The sequence below is a fragment of the Gracilinanus agilis genome, chromosome 2 (assembly GCF_016433145.1).
Source record: "Gracilinanus agilis isolate LMUSP501 chromosome 2, AgileGrace, whole genome shotgun sequence".
NCBI classification, from domain to species: domain Eukaryota; kingdom Metazoa; phylum Chordata; class Mammalia; order Didelphimorphia; family Didelphidae; genus Gracilinanus; species Gracilinanus agilis.
Genome location: NC_058131.1, coordinates 715518294 through 715538050, shown reverse-complemented (window position 1 = coordinate 715538050; position 19757 = coordinate 715518294). Strand labels below are relative to the sequence as shown.

Sequence of the window (19757 nt, the reverse complement as noted above, 5' to 3'; positions counted from 1 at the left end):
TGATTCTAAATATGTTGGAGCTAATGTTTCATAACAGGAAGCAATACAATAATACTAACCATTTACATAGCATTGGAAGGTTTGCAAAGAACTTTGCATGGGTTAATACATTTAATTTTCACATCAATCCCAGGAGGGAAGGGCAATCATTATCCTAATCATGAAGGCTGTAAGTGGCTAAATGGCTTGCCTAGGACGAGAAAGCTAGTAAGTATCTATCAATGGTCGGCAACCTTTTTGGCCGGGAGAGCCATAAAAGCCTGTAGAAGGAGAAGAATGGAGGAGGAAGGCGTTGAAATATGGGGCAGGGGCTGAAGGGCCCCCTGGGGCACATCCTGGGGCTATGCCCGGACTGGTCAGTCAGGAGGTGGAGCCAGATATGGCTCGAGAGCCATACGTTGCTGACCCCTGATCTAAGTGTTATTTAAGTCCAGTGTGATTTAAACCCAGGTCTTTCTGATTCTAAAGATGACATTGTCTAGAGTCACTGCCAAGCTACTTTCTGAGATGAACCTGGCAAGGTATGTGTGTAAAGACAGACGGAGGGTCACGAAGTCCTCAGATAGAATCCTGTATCAGACCTTTACTATCTATCTGAGCCCTTGGCACATCACTACCTGTAGCCTCTGTTTCCTTACTCGTAAAGTGGAGATAATGATAATATCCACTTTACAGGACTATTTTCAGGATCAGAGGATGTAATAAAATATGCAAAGCATTTTGCAAAGCTTTCAACTATTTTTATTATGTAAACATACTTTTTGGGGTATAGAGCCAGGGTTTTTTTGGTCCAGACCTGTGATTTTACCCAGAAGGGAAATCACAATATAGGATCTCCTTCAATTGACCCAGATCAGCATCTTGTTTTTGAGAATTGTCTGGAGACTCTGACTTATTACAAAACCTGTCCCTCCAATGTGGCAGACGTAGGATTTAAAGGTCTTACTGATTCTGAGCTGACTGTTCACTCTAGCATTCCTTCTTTCTTATGTCTGCATATGTACGCACTTGAATGAATAAATCTATGTGTATTTGTAATATATACAAGGATATTTTGGAATTAATTGGTAACCCTATAATTCGCTATAATATATCACAGCCTAAAGGCATGAAGGTAAAAACAAATAATTTGGATCATTTTACAGTATAATTTGACATTTAAAATCCATTTTATTCCATATTTTTCTTCACATTTCCCAGATTCCCTTAAAATTAGAGTTTGCCGAGATTTAATAAGCATCAGGCTCTTGAGATTGACTTACCGTCTTCATTTCCAGAAACAATAGAATAGACGATACTCTGATTGATGGCTGCTGCGTTGATAACGCCAACTGGAGTCCCAATGGGTGCAAGTTCACTTACTGGAGGTGGTCTGCAAAATTACACAAGATCGTTTTATTCCTCATGTTACTATCTGCTGTGATACAGGTTTGCATTTAAAGATTAAGTGTATATAGTATCAGCAAAGCAGGCTTTCTGAAGGTTGATTGTTAAAGCCTTTAGGGAGATAAGATATTAAGATATCAGGCCCAGAAATACAAGTATATGCAGCAATATCTCGCTGAAAGGGAATGCCTCTTCAGCCAGGGCAGCAAAGAGAAAACTCATGAGGACCATTCCTGGATTACATAATTGAGAGTTAATAGAATGCATGGAAGGCACTTTCCAGATTAAAAAAATAATAATAAAGCAATAGAAAACTACCTGGACATTTTGCTGGCATCAAAATATTGTCATAGCAGAATGATGCAGAGAGTATTAATCAGGTGAAGGAAGAGTTTTCTTTTCCCCTTTTCTTTCCCTTATCCCTCCATAATTCCCATCACCTGTCTTCCCCCAACCATTTTAATTTCAGGACATTTCTGAAGGGAGAGATGATAAAGAGAGAATTTAGCTTCATATGGAAAATCAGCTTTTACTTACATTCTGGACTGTGTCATTCTCTTATTTATCTACATTCCAAACCTAATTTCCAAAATTTCATTATTGATACTTATAAGGGATTAATTCATTTTTAATATATATATTTTAAAACCCTCACCTTCCATCTTGGAGTCAATACTGTGTTTTGGCTCCAAGGCAGAAGAGTGGTAAGGGTAGGCAATGGGGGTCAAGGGACTTGCCCAGGGTCACACAGTGGGGATGTGTCTGAGGCCAAATTTGAACCTAGGACCTCCCGTCTCTAGACCTGGCTTTCAATCTACTGAGCTACCCAGCTGCCCCTGATTAATTCATTTTTTAATAATAACAGAAGTCTTAATTTCTCTTCCCAGGGATTTACCCTAATCCTTTTCATGTTTGTTTACCTTTCTCAGTTGTTGTCCTCTATTCTCAAATTCAGAGAATAGGTTTTTTCTTAATTTGGGTTGAGTATAGAATTCTAACTACATTTTTTAGGATGGGTTGTGAGAGCATATCTCTGACTTTCTTATTGGTTGGTGATCCTTTTGTTTCTCTTTCAGTCCATGATTCTCTGCTTTAGATAGCCCTCAAAATGACCTCCTTCTTGTCATCTGCTTGAATACAATATAATTTATTATATCTTCCTCAAGACCTCAGCTGATTCTCAACTTTCCAGTCTCTGTTATGAATGTCATCATCTTTCCAGAGACCCATGTTCAGAACCTTGAAGGCATCTTCTTTTCCTTTTGTTATTTCCAAAGCAGTTAGCAAATGTCATAGTTGTCTCTTTTTCTTCCCTACCAGAGTATTTGCCTCAATGTAAGGGTTTCTCATCTCTCATGAAGACTATTGTAATAACCTCCCACTTTTTTCTCTTCTCCTAGTCTCTACTCTTTAATCCAGAGAGTCTAGAATTGAGGGTAGAAGAATGGATTCATATTTTACCCCAGACACTTGATAGCTATAGCACTCTAGGAAAATCATTTAAATGAAGTCAACTAATACATATTAAATGTATATTATGAGCTGGTGGGTGCTCTGGTTAGTGCTGGGTTTACAGTGAAAGATAAAAGCAATGCTTGACTTCAAGATGTTCATATTCAAATGGGAGAAACAATATCAAACAATTATTTATCATCATGATATGAACAAATTCAATTGTAGATCATTTCAGAAAGAAGCTACTAGCAATAGTAGAGAGAGAGGATGAAGGAACTGGGAAGTGCTTTTGGTAGAAAGGGGAAGGGAGAAGAATAATGGGAGTGGCTGTCTCAATAAAAGATATTGCAAGAAAAAAACTTTTATAGCGGTAAAGTCACTTAACTCCAATTTCCTATTCCTTACTGCTCTTCTGCCTTAGAACCAATACACAGAAGGTAAAAGTTTTAAAAAACAGAGATGTGGGGTCCTGGGTTCAAATTTGACCTCAGAAACTTCCTAGCTGTGTGACCCTGGACAAGTCACTTAATTTCCATTGCCTAGCCCTTACCACTCATCTACCTTGGAACCAATACACAGTATTAATTCCAAGATGAAAGGTAAGGGTTTAAGTAAATACATAAATTGTAAACTTATGTAAAAAGTAAATACATATATATACATATATGTATCCATCTTTGAATTATGTAAACATATATATCCATATTGGAAGCAATTTATATGTTGGTTATAAATATATTCATAATTATATTATTAAATATATTTATAATTATATTATTAAATATATTTATAATTATATTATTAAATATAATTATATTTATAAATGGGTTCAAAGATAGATAATATATGTATATATTATCCATCTTTGAATTATGTATACATATATATCCATCTTTGAACCAATTTGAACCAATATTTATGTATCACATATATATATATATGTATCATATATATAAAACTTCAACTGAGCATAGATTTCTATCTTACCCTCCCGCCAAAAAAAGGAAGTATGAGAGTAAGAATATAAGAGAAAATTAGTATAAAAGGGAGGGCTGAAAAAGAAAAGTAGTAATTGTCAGGAGCAATTTCTGAGGAAGGACAGGCTAAAAAGAAAGAGAAAAATAAAAAGAAGAAAATAGGATGGAAAAAATGCACAGTTCATTCTAGTGCAAATATTAATAATAAGGAAATAGATTTTGAACAATGATACCTGTATAACCTAATCGAACTGTTCATAAGCTCTGGGAGAGGGGAGGAAAGAGGGGGAAGAACATGAATCATGTAACCATGGAAAAATATTCTACGTAAATGAATTAATTAATTAAAAAACAAAACCAAGAATCAAATAATTTATGAAAAGAAATTTGAAAATTTTAAAGGATTTATAAATGAAAAGTCTTATTGTTATTTTCTAGGTTTAGATGCCACATTCTTAGGAAAATCAATGAAAATATGACAGATCTCTAGAAAATAGATGACCAGAACAATGGGATCAACAAATAATACCATAAGAGTATCTGATAAAGGAAGTCAATGGATAGCATGATTTAGAGAAGTCATCTCAACTTTCCCACCTGTAACTAACAGCGATGTCCAGAAATTGCAGATAGAGAGCTTTTGGCCAAATAAGGGGAAAGTTAAAAACTAGTACAATCAGGCTGTCCACTGCCATAGAAGAAACTGATGGTGTCTGAATTCAGATTAAAGTATGCCACTTTTGACTTTATTTCCTCCATCGATTTTTCTCCAGTATAAGTAATGTGTATCTTCTTTCATAATATGGAGAACATGAAATTATGTTAGCCCATATATAACTCATATCATTTTATCTGACATCTTGTTGAGGAAGAAGTGGTAAGAGAGAAAGTGGGAATATGGATTGCAAAATGTAGGAAAATTATTATAAAAATTTTATCTATACAGAACCTGGAAAATAAAAAATAAAACATGGAAAAAAGAAATACAGAACAACTTTCAAACAAATCAGGAACAAGTCCTTTTCTCATTTTAAAACTGGACCCTAGATATAGGGGAAAGCAGAATTTTCTATATTAAAAGCAATTATTCAAATAAGGTAAAAGGATTAAAAAGAAACAATACAAAATTAGAAAATCTGATTTCAAGTTGGATGAAATATTAGGCACTTTCCAAGTTGGGAGGGGGAAGAGTAAAAAAAGTATAATCCCCTGAATTCAAAAAAAGGAAATGCCCCCTAATGGAAACAATAGCTGATTGATAGGTATGGGAAATAGTTTTCAGATAAGAAATATGAGTTGCTCAAGATGTACAATTATGAGAAAACTCTTTGCATCAATCTTAAGATTTTGATTGAGTTTCTGGTCAAAATAACCTAGATCCTTGGTTAAAAGTCTCTAAAGAGCAAGTATAGGGGTTCCAGTTTCCTAACCATACAGGACCGGGTTTAAACAAAACATGAATGTCTTCTTCCAATTCCTACAATTGAACAAACTTTTCTCATCAGAAAGGATTTGAACTAGACTCATAATTGATAGAGAAGTTCTAAACTAAGTTCAAAAACTGAGTCACAAGAAAGAGTTAGTGTGGTTCACTCAATTGCTTCAATTTTCACTGCAATTTAATGTCCTAATCCCATAAATTCCCTCAATTTATCATTTGAGGAATTTGTCATTCCTCAAAAGGCAGGTATAGCAATCATGATCCCAGACAAAATAAATAAATAAATAAAAAGAGACAAAAAGAGATAAGCAAGGAAACTACATCTAGCTAAAAGCACCATAGAAAATCAAGTAATATCAATACTCAGTGTGTGCACACAAACAAACAAACACACACACACACACACACACACACACACACATTATAGAAAAAGGTAAATTATTTGCAAGAATATCATAGAGAGGAAAAGTATACCAATGTGGGTGGTCAATTTTCCACTCTTAGAACTCCTAGTCATAAATAAGACAGAAGAGATGAATAGAATTTTAGGGAAAAATAATTTGATAACTAGGAAAACTAAATGGGAATTAAAAGGAGTGTATCATTTTTCTGAACTATATACATGACACCTTCACAAAAATTGAATATGTAGTAGGGATGAAAATCCTTACAAACATATACTGAAAAGCAGAAATGTTAAATGTACCTTTATCATAACATAATGCAATAAAGTTACATACAATAATGGAAAATTTAAGCATAGATTAAAAATAATTAGAACTCAAATAATCTAGTCAAAAAGAATGAATGAGTCAAATAATGAATCATAGAAATAATCATTTCTTTAAAGAAAAAATGAAAACAATGAGACAATATAACAAAATTTGTGAGATGCAACCAAAGCATCAATTAAGGAAAATTTTGTAACTTTAAATGTGTATATGTCAATAAAAGAAAGACTAGGTCAATGAATCAAGCATAAAACTAATTATAATTCACTAAAGAAGTAGAAAAAAGAACAAATTAAAAATCCCCATTTAAGCAGAAAAGTAGAAATCTTAAAAATCAATGGAGAGATTAATAAAATAGAAATATAAAAATGAGCTAATTAACTGAGTTGATTTAAAAAAAAGCAATAGATACATAAAATCTTGATTAATTGCATTAAAAAACCAAATTATCAATATAAAGAGTGAAAAGTTTGAATGTGTCACTAATAAAGAAGAAATTGATATATTTATTACAGGTAATTTTCTCCAATCATGTGCCAATAAAACACAGATAATATAAATAAATGTATAATACGTTCAATACATGTAAATTATCCAGAATAATAGAAGAGGAATTACAATATTTAAGTAACAGAACAAGCCATAAATTAGCTGCCTAATAAAAGAGTCCAGAAGACCAGACAGATTTAAATTTAAATTTAAAATTAAATATATTTATAGTAAATATATAATTTATATCAAATACATAATAAATAAAATTTAAAATTAATTTAAAATTAAAATTAAATTCAAAATTGAAAAAATGAACATTTAAGGAGCAATTAGTCCAAATATTATTTAAAACTAGATAAAGAAAGTCCTATGAAATTATTTTCATGACACAATGCTGGTTTTAATTCCTAAGTAAGGGAGAGGAAAAATAAAGGTCAATTTTCCTATTGAACATTGATGCAAATAGCCAGGAGATTATAGCAATAGATCCCAAAGATTGCACACTATAGTCCATTTGGATTTATGTGAGGGATTTGGGGCTTTAATTTTAGGAAAAGTATAAACATATACCATATTAATAACAAAATTATAAAAACCACATGATTATTTAATGCATAAAACACTTTTGAAAATATACTCATTCCTCTCGAAAGCACTAGAAAACATAATAATAAAGGGAACTTTTCTTAAAATGATAAGTAGCATCTATCTAAAACCAAAAACATGGATTATTTATAGAGGATAAACAAAAAATATTTCCAGTAAGAACAAGGGTGAAAAAAAGACTTCTATTATCATCATTATTATCGAATATTATGTACCTATAATAAGAAGACATAAAAAAAATTGAGATAATAAAAATAGGCAAAGAGGAAACAATGTTATCACTTTTTGAAGACAATATGATACTATCGTGAGAACATTAGAGAATCAATAATAATAATAAAAAAAACTAGTTGACAGAATTAACCGCGTTAGCCAAGTTGCATCATATAAAATAAACTAACAAAAACTGGCATTTTATATGCTACTCCAAAATAGCAGAGGTGGAAAGTCATTCCATTTAAAATATCTACAGACATATAAAATACTTAGAAGCCTACCCACCAAGACAAATCTATGAACAAAATGATCAAAATTATAAAACTTTTAACAGAAATAAGACAGATCTAAACAATTGGGAAAATATGATTTGCTAATGGATACATCAGGCAGATATAACAAAAAAATTGCTATTCTATCTTTTTTTTTTATTCAGAGCCATATTTATCAAAGTACTAAATAGATCTAGGAAAAACAATAACAAAAATCACCTAGAAGAATAAAAATGCTAATTAATCATAAAAATGTGAAGGAAGTTGGCCTGGTTCAACTGGATCCCAAACTGTGTTGTAAAGTGTCAATCATCAAAACAATCTGATACTGCCTAAGAAGTAATATAGTGGGGAAGTAGAATGGATTGGATATGCAATAAAGCATAGTAAATCACCAAAACAATCCGATATTTGAAAATCCAAAAGATTCTAGGTTTGTGGGCAAGAACTTAACATTAAACAAAACAAAAATTGCTGGGTAAATGAGAAAAAGAAAAGTTTGACAGACACTAAGTGTATACCAATATTCACATCATATAACAAAATAAACTAAAAATTTACAAGATATAAAGGGTACTATCATAAGTAAATTGGAAGATCATGAATAAATGTATTTGTTAGATCTAGGGATAAAGGAATAATTTATGGTAAAAAAAAAGAGATAGATGAGATCAAGAGAAGTATAATGGGTATTGATTACATGAAATTTAAAAGTTTTTATCCAAACAAACCAATGTAGCCTAAATTAGAACAAAAGAAGGAAAGCACGGAAAATTTTACAACAAATTTCTCTGAAAAATGAATCATTCCTCAGATTAGCATGCACACACACACACACACACACACATATATACACACACACAAACACACACACATATATATTCTGTATATATGTGTGTTGCAAAGGCTTCTTGCAAAAGTATTTACAGTGTGTAGTACAGAGAACTAAGGGGAAATTTGTAAAAATAAGAACACTACCTGATTCATAAATAGTTAAAGGATATGAACAGTTTTTGGAAGAAACCAAACGATCAATTTACATGAAAAATTTTCTAAACAAATTTTATTATAGAATTACACATCTAAACAACCCAATTAGCACCTCATATCTATCAGATTGACTAATATGACATAAATGAAAAATAAAAAATTCTGAAGTGGTGATGGGGGGAAAAATAGCTACACTAATAAACCACTGGTGGAACTGTGAATTGGTCCAATCATTCTGGAACCTCTATGAAATTACATCCAAAGCACTACAAAACTGGCATGTTCCTTAACTCAGTAAAATAAGGGGAAAAAGAATACTTTGTAAAAAAATATCATTAGCTCTTTTTGTGGTGTCAAAGAATTGGAAATGGAAGTGGTGCTAATCAATTTAGGAATGACTGAACAAGATGTGGTATGAGATTGTGGTCAATACTATTGTGATGTGGGAAATGATGAGCAATATGGTTTCAGGGGAAAAAACTGGGAAGATTTATGGGTTGATGCAAAATAAAATGAGAACTAGAATGTTTTACTCAGTAACAGCAACATTTCGATGAAAATCTTCTGTGAAAGACTTAGCCACAAAGACATAATTAAATTCCAAAATACCCATGATGAAAAATGCTTCCAGAGACAAATGTGATGAATTTCGAGTGTACACGGAAACATCCTTTATTTATTTATTTACTTATTTATTTGTTTGTTTGTTTGTTTGTTTGTTTATTTATTTATTTATTTAGACCCTTAACTTCTGTGTATTGGCTCCAAGGCAGAAGAGTGGTAAGGGTAGGCAATGGGGGTCAAATGACTTGCCCAGGGTCATACAGCTGGGAAGTGTCTGAGGCCAAATTTGAACCTAGGACCTCCTGTCTCTAGGCCTGACTCTCAATCCACTGAGCTACCCAGCTGCCCCCCTGAAACACCCTTAAAAATGTTTGACAACATAATTAATATGGAAATACATTTTCTATAACTTCAGTACATATAATTAGTATCTTATTGTTCACCTTCTAGGTGGGTAGAGGTGGGCAAGATGGAGGGATAGAATTTGGTGCTCAAAATTTTCTTTAAAAATGTTAATAAATAAACATTTATTTTGAAAAAGTGTTACAATGATTACTCTTATTGTTGTTATTGTTACTTAATCTTAATACACCTTTAAAATTAATCCTCCCAAGTCATAGCTCTGACCATGACAATTTTCTACTCAAAACTCTTCAGTGTTTTCTTAGTACCATTAGAACAAAATGTAAACTTTCCAACCAAAATTTAACATTCCCTACAACCTATACTTCAATATTTATTTTATTATATACTTATATTAAATAATCTTAGTAGATTATACTTGTATATGTAATGTTATATTACTTCCCTTAATACAGAATACATAATAGCTATACTGACTTTCAATTATTCCCCAAACTAATGATGACATTATCCATGCCTTCACCTTGTTTTTATATTCTTTAGCAGGAATGCTCTCCCTCATCTCCTTAATAACTTGAGGATCTCTTATTTCTTCCATTACTCAGCCCATATACCTTCTCTTATATATGGAGCCATTACTGATCTTCCTTGCATCCTTTCTCCACAAACTGCTCTGGTTTATTTATGTATAACTGGTATCCACTCAGTAGAATGAAAACTCCTCAAAGACAGAATATTTTAATTTGTTTCATTGAATCCACAGAGCAGAGCACAGAGTTAAGGCTTGATAAAATATTGATGAAGTGAGTTGAATCTGTTGTATGATTACCTTTAGGTGCAAAACTTAAGAAATTTTTCTGTTCCAGTCTATTGACTACAATGTACCCAAATTAAAATAGTCCTTAGACATTTTAGGTTGAGTAAAAAAAGTGCCATTTTGACTCTTCTAATATAGCATAAATATCTTGGTTAGGGACTCCATTTTTTTCTTTTACATTTCATCACACCAAATACAGCACTGTGAACAAAAGAAAGTTTCAAACTGCATTTAGTTTCATTTCTTTGGTTTTGGCAAAGGTATTTTGAGACACGTTCCTTGGTTTGTCCAATTAACCTTTCTAGAGTAAAACTTCACTTCAGATATTGGTTATTTAAATGATAAAGCTTTTTATTTCCATTTGTCTAAACTTAGTTATATTGGAGTTTCAATTTTATTGAGTATTTGCCAGTACATGAATGAGTGAATATGGCTAAGTAATCTTTAACATAAAAGGTGGAATCTTTTTACAAAAACTATTCCTATGTCAATCATTAAGCAATTATGAACTGCTTGTGAATGATATGAATGATGACTAGGATGATAAGGCAAAATATCTAGTAAACAAAAGGAAACAATGCCTGATACTTGACCAAACTGATGAGTGAAGCATTTGAAGTTGAGGAACCTCCCAAGGCACCCTGGAACAATGCATAATCAATTGAAGAGGCTGTCACATATTATTTTAACAAATAAAAAGGAATTACTGGGGCAAAGATTATGTCCCAATTATATTACAAGAGTGAGAGATGGATGATAGCTAGCCTATATTATGTGATATTAAAAGATCATAAGGAAGGACAAAATATATGGAGTGGATCTGTACTGATGATTTTTGGGTAAGACATGGATATGTACATTACATAATACAGTATGTGTGCCCCAGCATTAATGGGCTATGATCTGCATTGTGGAAGACTATTATTGATAAGATCACATATTTGGGGGAATAAAGAAATGCGATACAGTTCCATTTACCAAGCATTTATTAAGTGCCTACTATTTGTCAAGCGCTATATTAGGTGTTGGCAAAATTAAAAAAAAATATATATATATATGTATATAAAACTCTAGAATATATCAAAGCAGCACCATTTCACAGTCAATAGAGAACTGTATTTGCTCAGTAAACCCTGTCCTCAAATCTTTTTTCACCTTCTAACTGGAGGATCATGAGAAAGATATTTAATTTGTCTGAGTCTCAGACAATTTTTTAATTCTATAGGTGGATCATAATAAAATATGTTTGGAGCTAGAAATGACCTCTTGATGAATTCATGAATCATTGACATATTAATACAAGTTTTACTTCAAACTGGAGATAGAAGAGAGATGGCAATATGACCCTTGTACTTTCCAAGGCTAATAATGAAACCCTGTTGAATAGACTTTTAAAAAAAAATATATTAATATTATTTTTTAGAAAAGTTAACATGGTTACATAATTCATGCTCTTACTTTCCCCTTCACTCCCCGAGCTCCCCACCACCACCATGGCTGATGTGTATTTCCACTTGTTTTAACATGTGTCATTGATCCAGACCTATTTCCAAATTGAATAGACTTTTTTTTTAAACCCTTGTACTTCGGTGTATTGTCTCATTGGTGGAAGATTGGTAAGGGTGGGCAATGGGGGTCAAGTGACTTGTCCAGGGTCACACAGCTGGGAAGTAGCTGAGGCCGGGTTTGAACCTAGGACCTCCTGTCTCTAGACCTGACTCTCACTCCACTGAGCTACCCAGCTGCCCTTGAATAGACTTTTAAATATAACATGCAAAAACATCCTCAGGGACTCTACAGAGATAGTTTTTGGGTAGATTATTCCCCCCCAAATTTCTTTAAAATATGAAAATTGCATTTTATACATGGAAATTTCCACTTTTCAACTAATGGATCTATATCTGTTCAATCAGTTAGAAAACCAGAAAGGAACCAGAAAGAATCAATATATTGTAGCATGTGTGACTTGATGTCAGAGCACATAATGGGGGTAGACAGAATAGAGTCTGTTGGTCCAGTTAGTGATTATGATAAAAAGTTTAACATTCTGGGCTTTCTGTTATTAGCCTCTTCTTGGATCTACATACTCTCTCTTCCTGAGAATGCACTAAAGAAAAATGATGTCTGCAATTAATGCACCATTAACTCTGGGAAATGACATCGTTTATTTCATATATTCAAATGAAAACACCGCAAAACTATTTGTGCTTCTGCTGCATCATCTTCCATATGAGGGTGTACATAATTAATACAAGAGCAAGAAAATGGCATAATTTAAGAAGCAATTTAAATCCTGGGTATACCATTAAAAACATTTAGAATTCTATTTGTTACTGAATGCTTAAAACACATTTTGGTCTGGCCAAAACATTTCCTTATTAACCTTTGTCATAATTGTTCTTGTTCATGTCTTATGACTGGAAATAAAACCTACCATAATAAAATGCAATTTTCTTCTGTCTAGAATCAAGTGAAACTTGAAAATAACGAATATCAGGTAACAAAAAAAGAATCTTTCATTGTTCACAAAGAAATATTTTGTTTTCTAATTATGTAGCAGGAAACATGAGTATATAATTAATTCTTACTTTTCTTCCTTTCATTACCTTATTCTCAACCAGTAAGGATTTTGTCAGTTCTAAGTTCCAGATTTCAGTGAAAATGTGGTGCAGAAGAATCAGGTTAACTGTAAGTGCCTGTCTCATCTCACATATTTTCTTTTTCCTTTCCATTTTCCCTTGGTATGTTTTTTGTAGTCATTTTAAAATTTATGTTTAATTTGAGTATTTTTCCTACTTCAATGAGTACAATTTGTTCTGATCAAACTCCTATAGAAAAGGACAAATTTATTCTAACATATTGCTATGTTAGGGAATATTTTATCATCACATGAATATGAACTCTACCACTAATGACTCTATAAGATCTGCTGAAGAATAACCATTGGCCAAATTATTGTATGCATGTAGATGTATCTGTAATCATCAGTATGTATACATTTCTAGTTATCTTTATGTCATTCTGTCTCAGTATTCTTTACATAATATCTCTCACTCTAGTTATATGTCCATATTGAACACTGTTACCATCTCTATCACATCCATATATGTTTACATTATTGTCAATGACGACATTGATATCTACTTGGTTATTTTCATCCCTAATTCTATTTTTATTTCTTAAACCATTAACCCCTGGTTTAGAATGACATATTAATACAAGTTTTACTTCAAACTGGAGATAGAAGAGTGGCAAAAGCTTAACAATTAGAATTAAGTGATTTACCCAGGGTCACATCTCTAGGACATGTCTGAGGCCAAATCTGAACCCAAGTCCTCCTGACTCCAGGTCTGGCACACTATCTACTATGCTTCTCAGAGGCTTCCTTCTCTAATTTTAAACCTTATAGTTAAAGTATGTATCATGCATGACTTCTGGGTCATTAAATAAGAAATAATGCCAAAAATATAAAGGAATTAATTAATTAATTGATTGATTGATGAAAAATAATTGTTAAATATTTAGTATATGCCAGGCACTTTATTTGGTGCTAGGAACACAGTCTAAAAATAATTTTTTCCATATATTAAAAATATCTAAGGAAGAAGATAGATCTAATTATTGCCTAGTACCCCATCTCTGAAGGGAGCAGAGATCTAGCATTTAAATTAGTCTCAATCTTCTCCTTTCCAGGCAGAAATTAAGCTGTCTCTTTAAGAGAGAGCAAACAAGTTTCCAGAGACATTTATTCTTGTCTCTTTGCAAGAAGTCTCCCCTATTAGAGTGTGAGCTCCTTTAGACAAAGACCTGCTTTTGCCTTTCAATCCTGAGCTTTTGGCACACTTGGCACAGTGTTTGGCACACAATGGATGCTTCATAAATTATTATTGATTTGACTTGATTCTCTCTTAAAGGGGTTATTGATATTTTTTCTTCACCAAAATACCTTATGTTTTGTTCATCTATGCAAATTGTATACTCTTTGAGTAGAATGCAACTTCCTTGAGGGCAGAGAATATTTTGTTTAGTTTTTGTAACTCCAGTATTTAGCCCCATTGCACTTTGATTCATCAGGATTTATTAAGCAGTTATTACATATGGAAAGCTAGGAGGCAAAATAGATCAAACCATCATGAGGGCCTGAGTTCATATTTAGCCTCAGACACTTACTATATGTGTAACCCCAGAAAGTCACTTAAATTCTGTTTGCTTTTGGAAAATGGGGATAATAATAACAGCACCTACCATCAGGATTTTTCCACAGTTAAACAAAATTATATGTCTGGCACATAGTAAGTGCTACATAAATATTTCTAGTTGATATTATTACTTTCTATTCATGTCTACATGGACAAAAAAGGAACTATTATTAATTCTACTTCCATATGGTAGATAACTAATAAATTATTATTGGCTGAAAGTCTTAAAACCTGAATAAAACTCAATTGATTTACCAAGGGCTCATTTTAATCACATGGATGAATGGAGGAGAGGGTAGGAGAAGAAGAAAAAGTCAGTCACAAATAGACCAGAAATAATGAAACTTAAAATTTACTTTTACTTTGAGTTCAAAAAGTAAAGATGAGAAGAAAATTAAAATCATGTATGCAGAGACCTTCAGCTGCTGATTCTTTTGGTTGCCATGCATTTTAGCCTAAAATATGTTTGTAAATGAATGCTATAAACCTTTCACAGGAATTAACTCAGTGCTATAGCTGTCATTTTTTTCTTCTCCTGAGGGATCTGTCCATTGAATTTTAATAGATCTGACTCCAGATATTTGCAAATCACTGCCAATTAAGATCTTTTCATGCCCAGTATAAAGAAATTAATGAAAATGTGATAAAAGCACTGAACCACTTATTATTTATAACCTTTTAATAATTGTGTTACATTGATCTAATTTTTGCCAAATTTAAACAAAAAGATATCAGTTTGAAAAGAACATGAAACTTCTTAGACACTAGTTGTCCTAGGACATTATGAGGGTTAGTTCTTTATTTTCATTTTAAGACCGGATTATAACTGTGTTTTTTTCATGTTAAGAAATAACCAATGGAAGAACTTCCTCTTCCAGTTTGGGTTGGCAATTCTTTTGTTACTAAGAGATTTGGAGAGTATCCTGAGAACTTAAATGACTATTCCATGATTGTATGTATTATCTCACTGCATATATAACCCCTGACAGGGTACAGAGAAAGTCTTCTTAGATGTGGAAAGCGTATGATTTGAATCTAAGTCTTCCTTACTACAAAACATCATCTTTATACACTACATAATGTCACCTCACAGAAGGAGAATGATTGATAACCAAATTAATAATGGACCAAAAGTACAACACATCATCTTTAAAATGTACTTATAGCTTACATTTGTTAGTTTTTATTGTTTTGGAGAAGTATCATTTTTCATGTAAAAAACAGGTTTTTCAGTTATTATTCCATTATTATTAAAGATTTAAAACATAGGGCAAAAGAAGCATTCCCAAAGGCTAGATAGAGTATGCATTTCCCATGATGACAATAATTAAATATATTTTTAAAAGTTCTGGTTTGAAAATATGATAAAAAATATTGTTATCCCCCTTCCTCAAGACCCTTCATGAGTGTGCTGCTTACTCTATTAAATCATTCTCAGAAAGACTGAAGAATCATATGGTTAGATATCTCTTTCCCCAATTGATTTAAATTAATAGCTAGTATTTATATCATATTTTGTTACATAGACATACTTCTCTGTCTCTGTCTCTCTATCCCTTTCTGTCTCTGTCTGTCTGTCTGTCTCTCCTGATCTATATTAAATGGGAGGCATTTCCAGACAGGAAGAAAAATCCCTAAACTTTGAATCACAGGACCTGAGTTCAAATCTGTGTTCTGTTATTTAAAGATCTCTTAGGCTGTATTGAGAGACATAGATTCTGGAGATGGGTCATAGTTAAATTATAGATAAACTCGGGCCAGATAGTATGTAAAGTATCATGTAGAGTTTTTGTTGCCACAGTTCAGGAAGGACAGCACTAATTTGTCAAGCTTCCAGCAGAGGATGACCATGTTGAAAAAAGGCCTCATAATCATGGCAGATGTAGGACTAATGATCAAAGTCTGAAGATGGCATGGTAGCCATATTTCCACACTTGAATGACTATAACATAGAAGAGTAATGCTTCTTCTTGGTTCCAGAGATCGGGATTAGAAGGATAATTCATCAGTTCCCAGTTACTAATATGGATCAAAGTTCACAAGAACATAGATTTATATCTGGAAGGCATCATAAAGGAAATTTAATCTAATAATATCATTTTTCAGACAAAGAAACAAAAACAGGGACAGAAAAGTAAAGAGACTTGGTCATACATGTAGTAACTTATAAAAGGATAAACAGCAGTTCCCTATATATAAAAAATTCCTAAGGATTAGAGCTATCCAACTGCTGAATGATGCCCTTCATGAGGTAATGTATTTTCTCTAGACATTTTCTTTCTTTCTTTTTTTTTAAACCCTTACCTTCTGTCTTGGAGCCAATACTATGTATTGGCTCCAAGGCAGAAGAGTAGTAAGGGTAGGCAATGGGGTTCAAGTGACTTGCCCAGGGTCACACAACTAGGAAGTGACTGAGACCAGATTTGAACCTAGGACCTCCCATCTGTAGGCCTGGCTCTCAATCCACTGAGCTACCCAGCTGCCCCCTCTCTAGACATTTTCAAGTAAGAACTAAACAAAAATTTGTTGACAAGGTTTTAACAAGGTTTTCTTCCCCTTGGATAGACACATGGTTTCTGAGATACTTCTAACTTGAGAGTTCTGTGTTTTATATTTTTGTTACTACTGACATTGAGGGAAAAAACACAATTACTACAGTAGGTTAATACAGTCAATAATAATGATGATAATGATGCTTTTATATAGCATCTGCTATGTGCTAGGCACTGTGATAAACACTTCATAATTATTGTCTCATTTAATTCTAACAATTCTGGAATGCATGTGCTATTATTATCCCTTTTGTTGTGGTTGTGCATTCTTCAGGTTAAAAAAAACCCAATGATATCATGGAGTAATGACAACTTGCTAGTGCATTCAATTTAAGTGAGACAGAGTTGCACAAAGTCATTAACTTCATTTTTTCTTCCAGAGTCATCAAAGTCCAGTAGCAAGACAAACGTGTCCTCATTGGCAATGACTGATGATGGCCTGGGATGCAATGGATGACCTTGGCATCTTTGATATCTGTCTAGGTTCTATGTACTTGCATCAGCTGCTTTCATGGCTGATGGAACAAATTGTTCTCATCTACCCATTTGGTCAAGGACCTCTTTATCTGCTTGGGTTAGGGACCCCCCTAACTCATCAACAGCTTTGAGGCCTTTCAGTTACTCTCAACCTGATTTAACCCATCGGCTAAGATGGTTTTATTGGGGAGTGGCCGCAGTGGAAAAAAATTCTTTGTCTGTAGTCAGCCTTCTAGTGATAAGTCCCTACACATTTAGCTATTTGGGTCTTTGAGCAAAAGAACTATATATTCCTCCACATAGCCATCAATATCCCTATGCTTGCCAAGGTTCCGATGTATTGAGGACATAGTTGAATTATAGTCAGAAGACATTGCTTTTGAGAGCCCATAATCCCAGAACATTATAGAGAAGCAGTGGAGAAAAATATCCCTAGAATTGTAGGTTCATTTCTTCCAAATATTTTTGAATGGAAATTTCTTCCCCAATATTCTTGCCAAGTAGTCAACTGGACCTCCTGTTTCTGTAACCATGACAAAAGGATGTTATGTCCCTGGCATACCAAACTACAAATTGGAATTCTTTTTCCCATTTAAAAAATTGTACTTGTTACATGGGAAGCAAAGTAGAACTTTAGACCCAAAAATCAGTGCTAGATCTAGACTTAAGAGAAACTAAGTTTAAATCTGTCCTCAAACACAAATTTTGAATTCCTGAATGAATAACATAAGCTTTATCTGCCTCAGTTTTTTATCTGTAAAATGGAAATGATGATAGCTTTGGCTTCTTAAGACTATTGTGATTATAAAGTGCTTTGAGAATCTTAAAGCACTATATAACTTTTTCTTTTATTTTTAACGGGTCAGCCACTTTGCTTAGGTATTAGAAACCAAACAGTGCTCATAAAAAATAGTCTTTTTAAAAATATTCTTTGAATGAAACAGGATCTAACAGCTGGCCCTGGCCACCAAAATCCCTTTTGTATAGTAATTCCACAGTATAATCACAAACCATGAACCTATTTATAAATAGAGGCAATCTGGCATTTTGGATAAGGAGTTGATCTTAGAATTAGAAATATATGGTTTGAAATATGTCTCAGAAATTTACTAACTGTATGACCTTGGGCAAGTCATTTTTCCTCTTTATGCTTTCATTTTATTATTTTATTATCTCTGAAATGAGGCAATTAAGCTCAATCACCTCCAAAATCATTTCAATATCTAAATATATGACATGTCTATGAACTTTTAAGACATGGTTTATTTGTGAATTGGAGATACTAATGCTCTATTTACATTCTAGGTGCCTATACATTAAAAAGGATTATAGATAAGCTTAAAAAGAGAGATTAGAAATGAAATTAAATATAAATAAATAGCAATCCCAGGAAAGATTTAAAGAGAATATACAGCAACACAGGAGAAACATGAGGGGAAAAGGCTTTATCGCCATGGAAACACCATACTTCTTTATCATTAATATTGTTGTAAGTGGGGGAAAAGAGGAGAAAGGAGGTTAATCCCCTTGTGAACAAAGTCATTTTTACAGGGCCACAATTTTTAAAAAAATCAACAAAATTTTAGCAAATAAGTGAGGCTATTTTCTCTATGTATAAGCATATTTTGTATTGCATTGATATTTCCCAGACAGATTTTGTATTTTTTTCTTCACCTTTTGAAATCTTCCTTAAAGCTGTTTGGCTTCTGACTCAAATCTTCTCTTACAATGTAATGCTCCAATATTTGTGCCCTTGTAAAGATAACGGTAGGACTCCTTAGATTGGGCTGTAATTTTATTTATTCATTTTTCTCTAATAAGATGTTAGATTGAGCTGCATCATTCTACATGGCTTCCATTATTGTGATAGCCTTCCATTCTTCCCTTTCTGCACTCCAGAAATGGTTCTTTGCATTCGTACAAGCTCTTAAATGAGCTTTCTCCCATCATTGTACATCAGATGCTTTGCTCTTTATACACTCATTCATCATAGAATCGAATCCATTCAATTGGTCCATGAAAAGACCTCTGAGGAATTTGATTTGTGTGAAATGTATTAAGTTTATTGAATTGTCATCTGTGCAAGATTTATCTCTATGAATCAGCAGAGTGCCTCTTCCTTCTAAATTGGAGAGTTGCCTCTAATAGGTTCTTTTCAGCTAAAGTCTATAGATGCACTTTAAAATTTCAATGAATCTGTGTTTTGACCAATATTGGCA

At 32.9% G+C, this 19757-nt stretch overlaps 1 protein-coding gene across 1 annotated transcript in view; it reads right to left on the bottom strand.

Annotated features, from left to right (window-relative positions):
- The window catches only part of PCDH15 (protocadherin related 15), a 660961-nt gene that overhangs the window by 127410 nt on the left and 513794 nt on the right, over positions 1 to 19757 (bottom strand). Inside the window, exon 22 of the mRNA XM_044660331.1 lies at positions 1263 to 1372. Within this exon, the coding sequence (XP_044516266.1) occupies positions 1263 to 1372 (110 nt within the window). The remainder of the gene's footprint in view (positions 1 to 1262; positions 1373 to 19757) is intronic.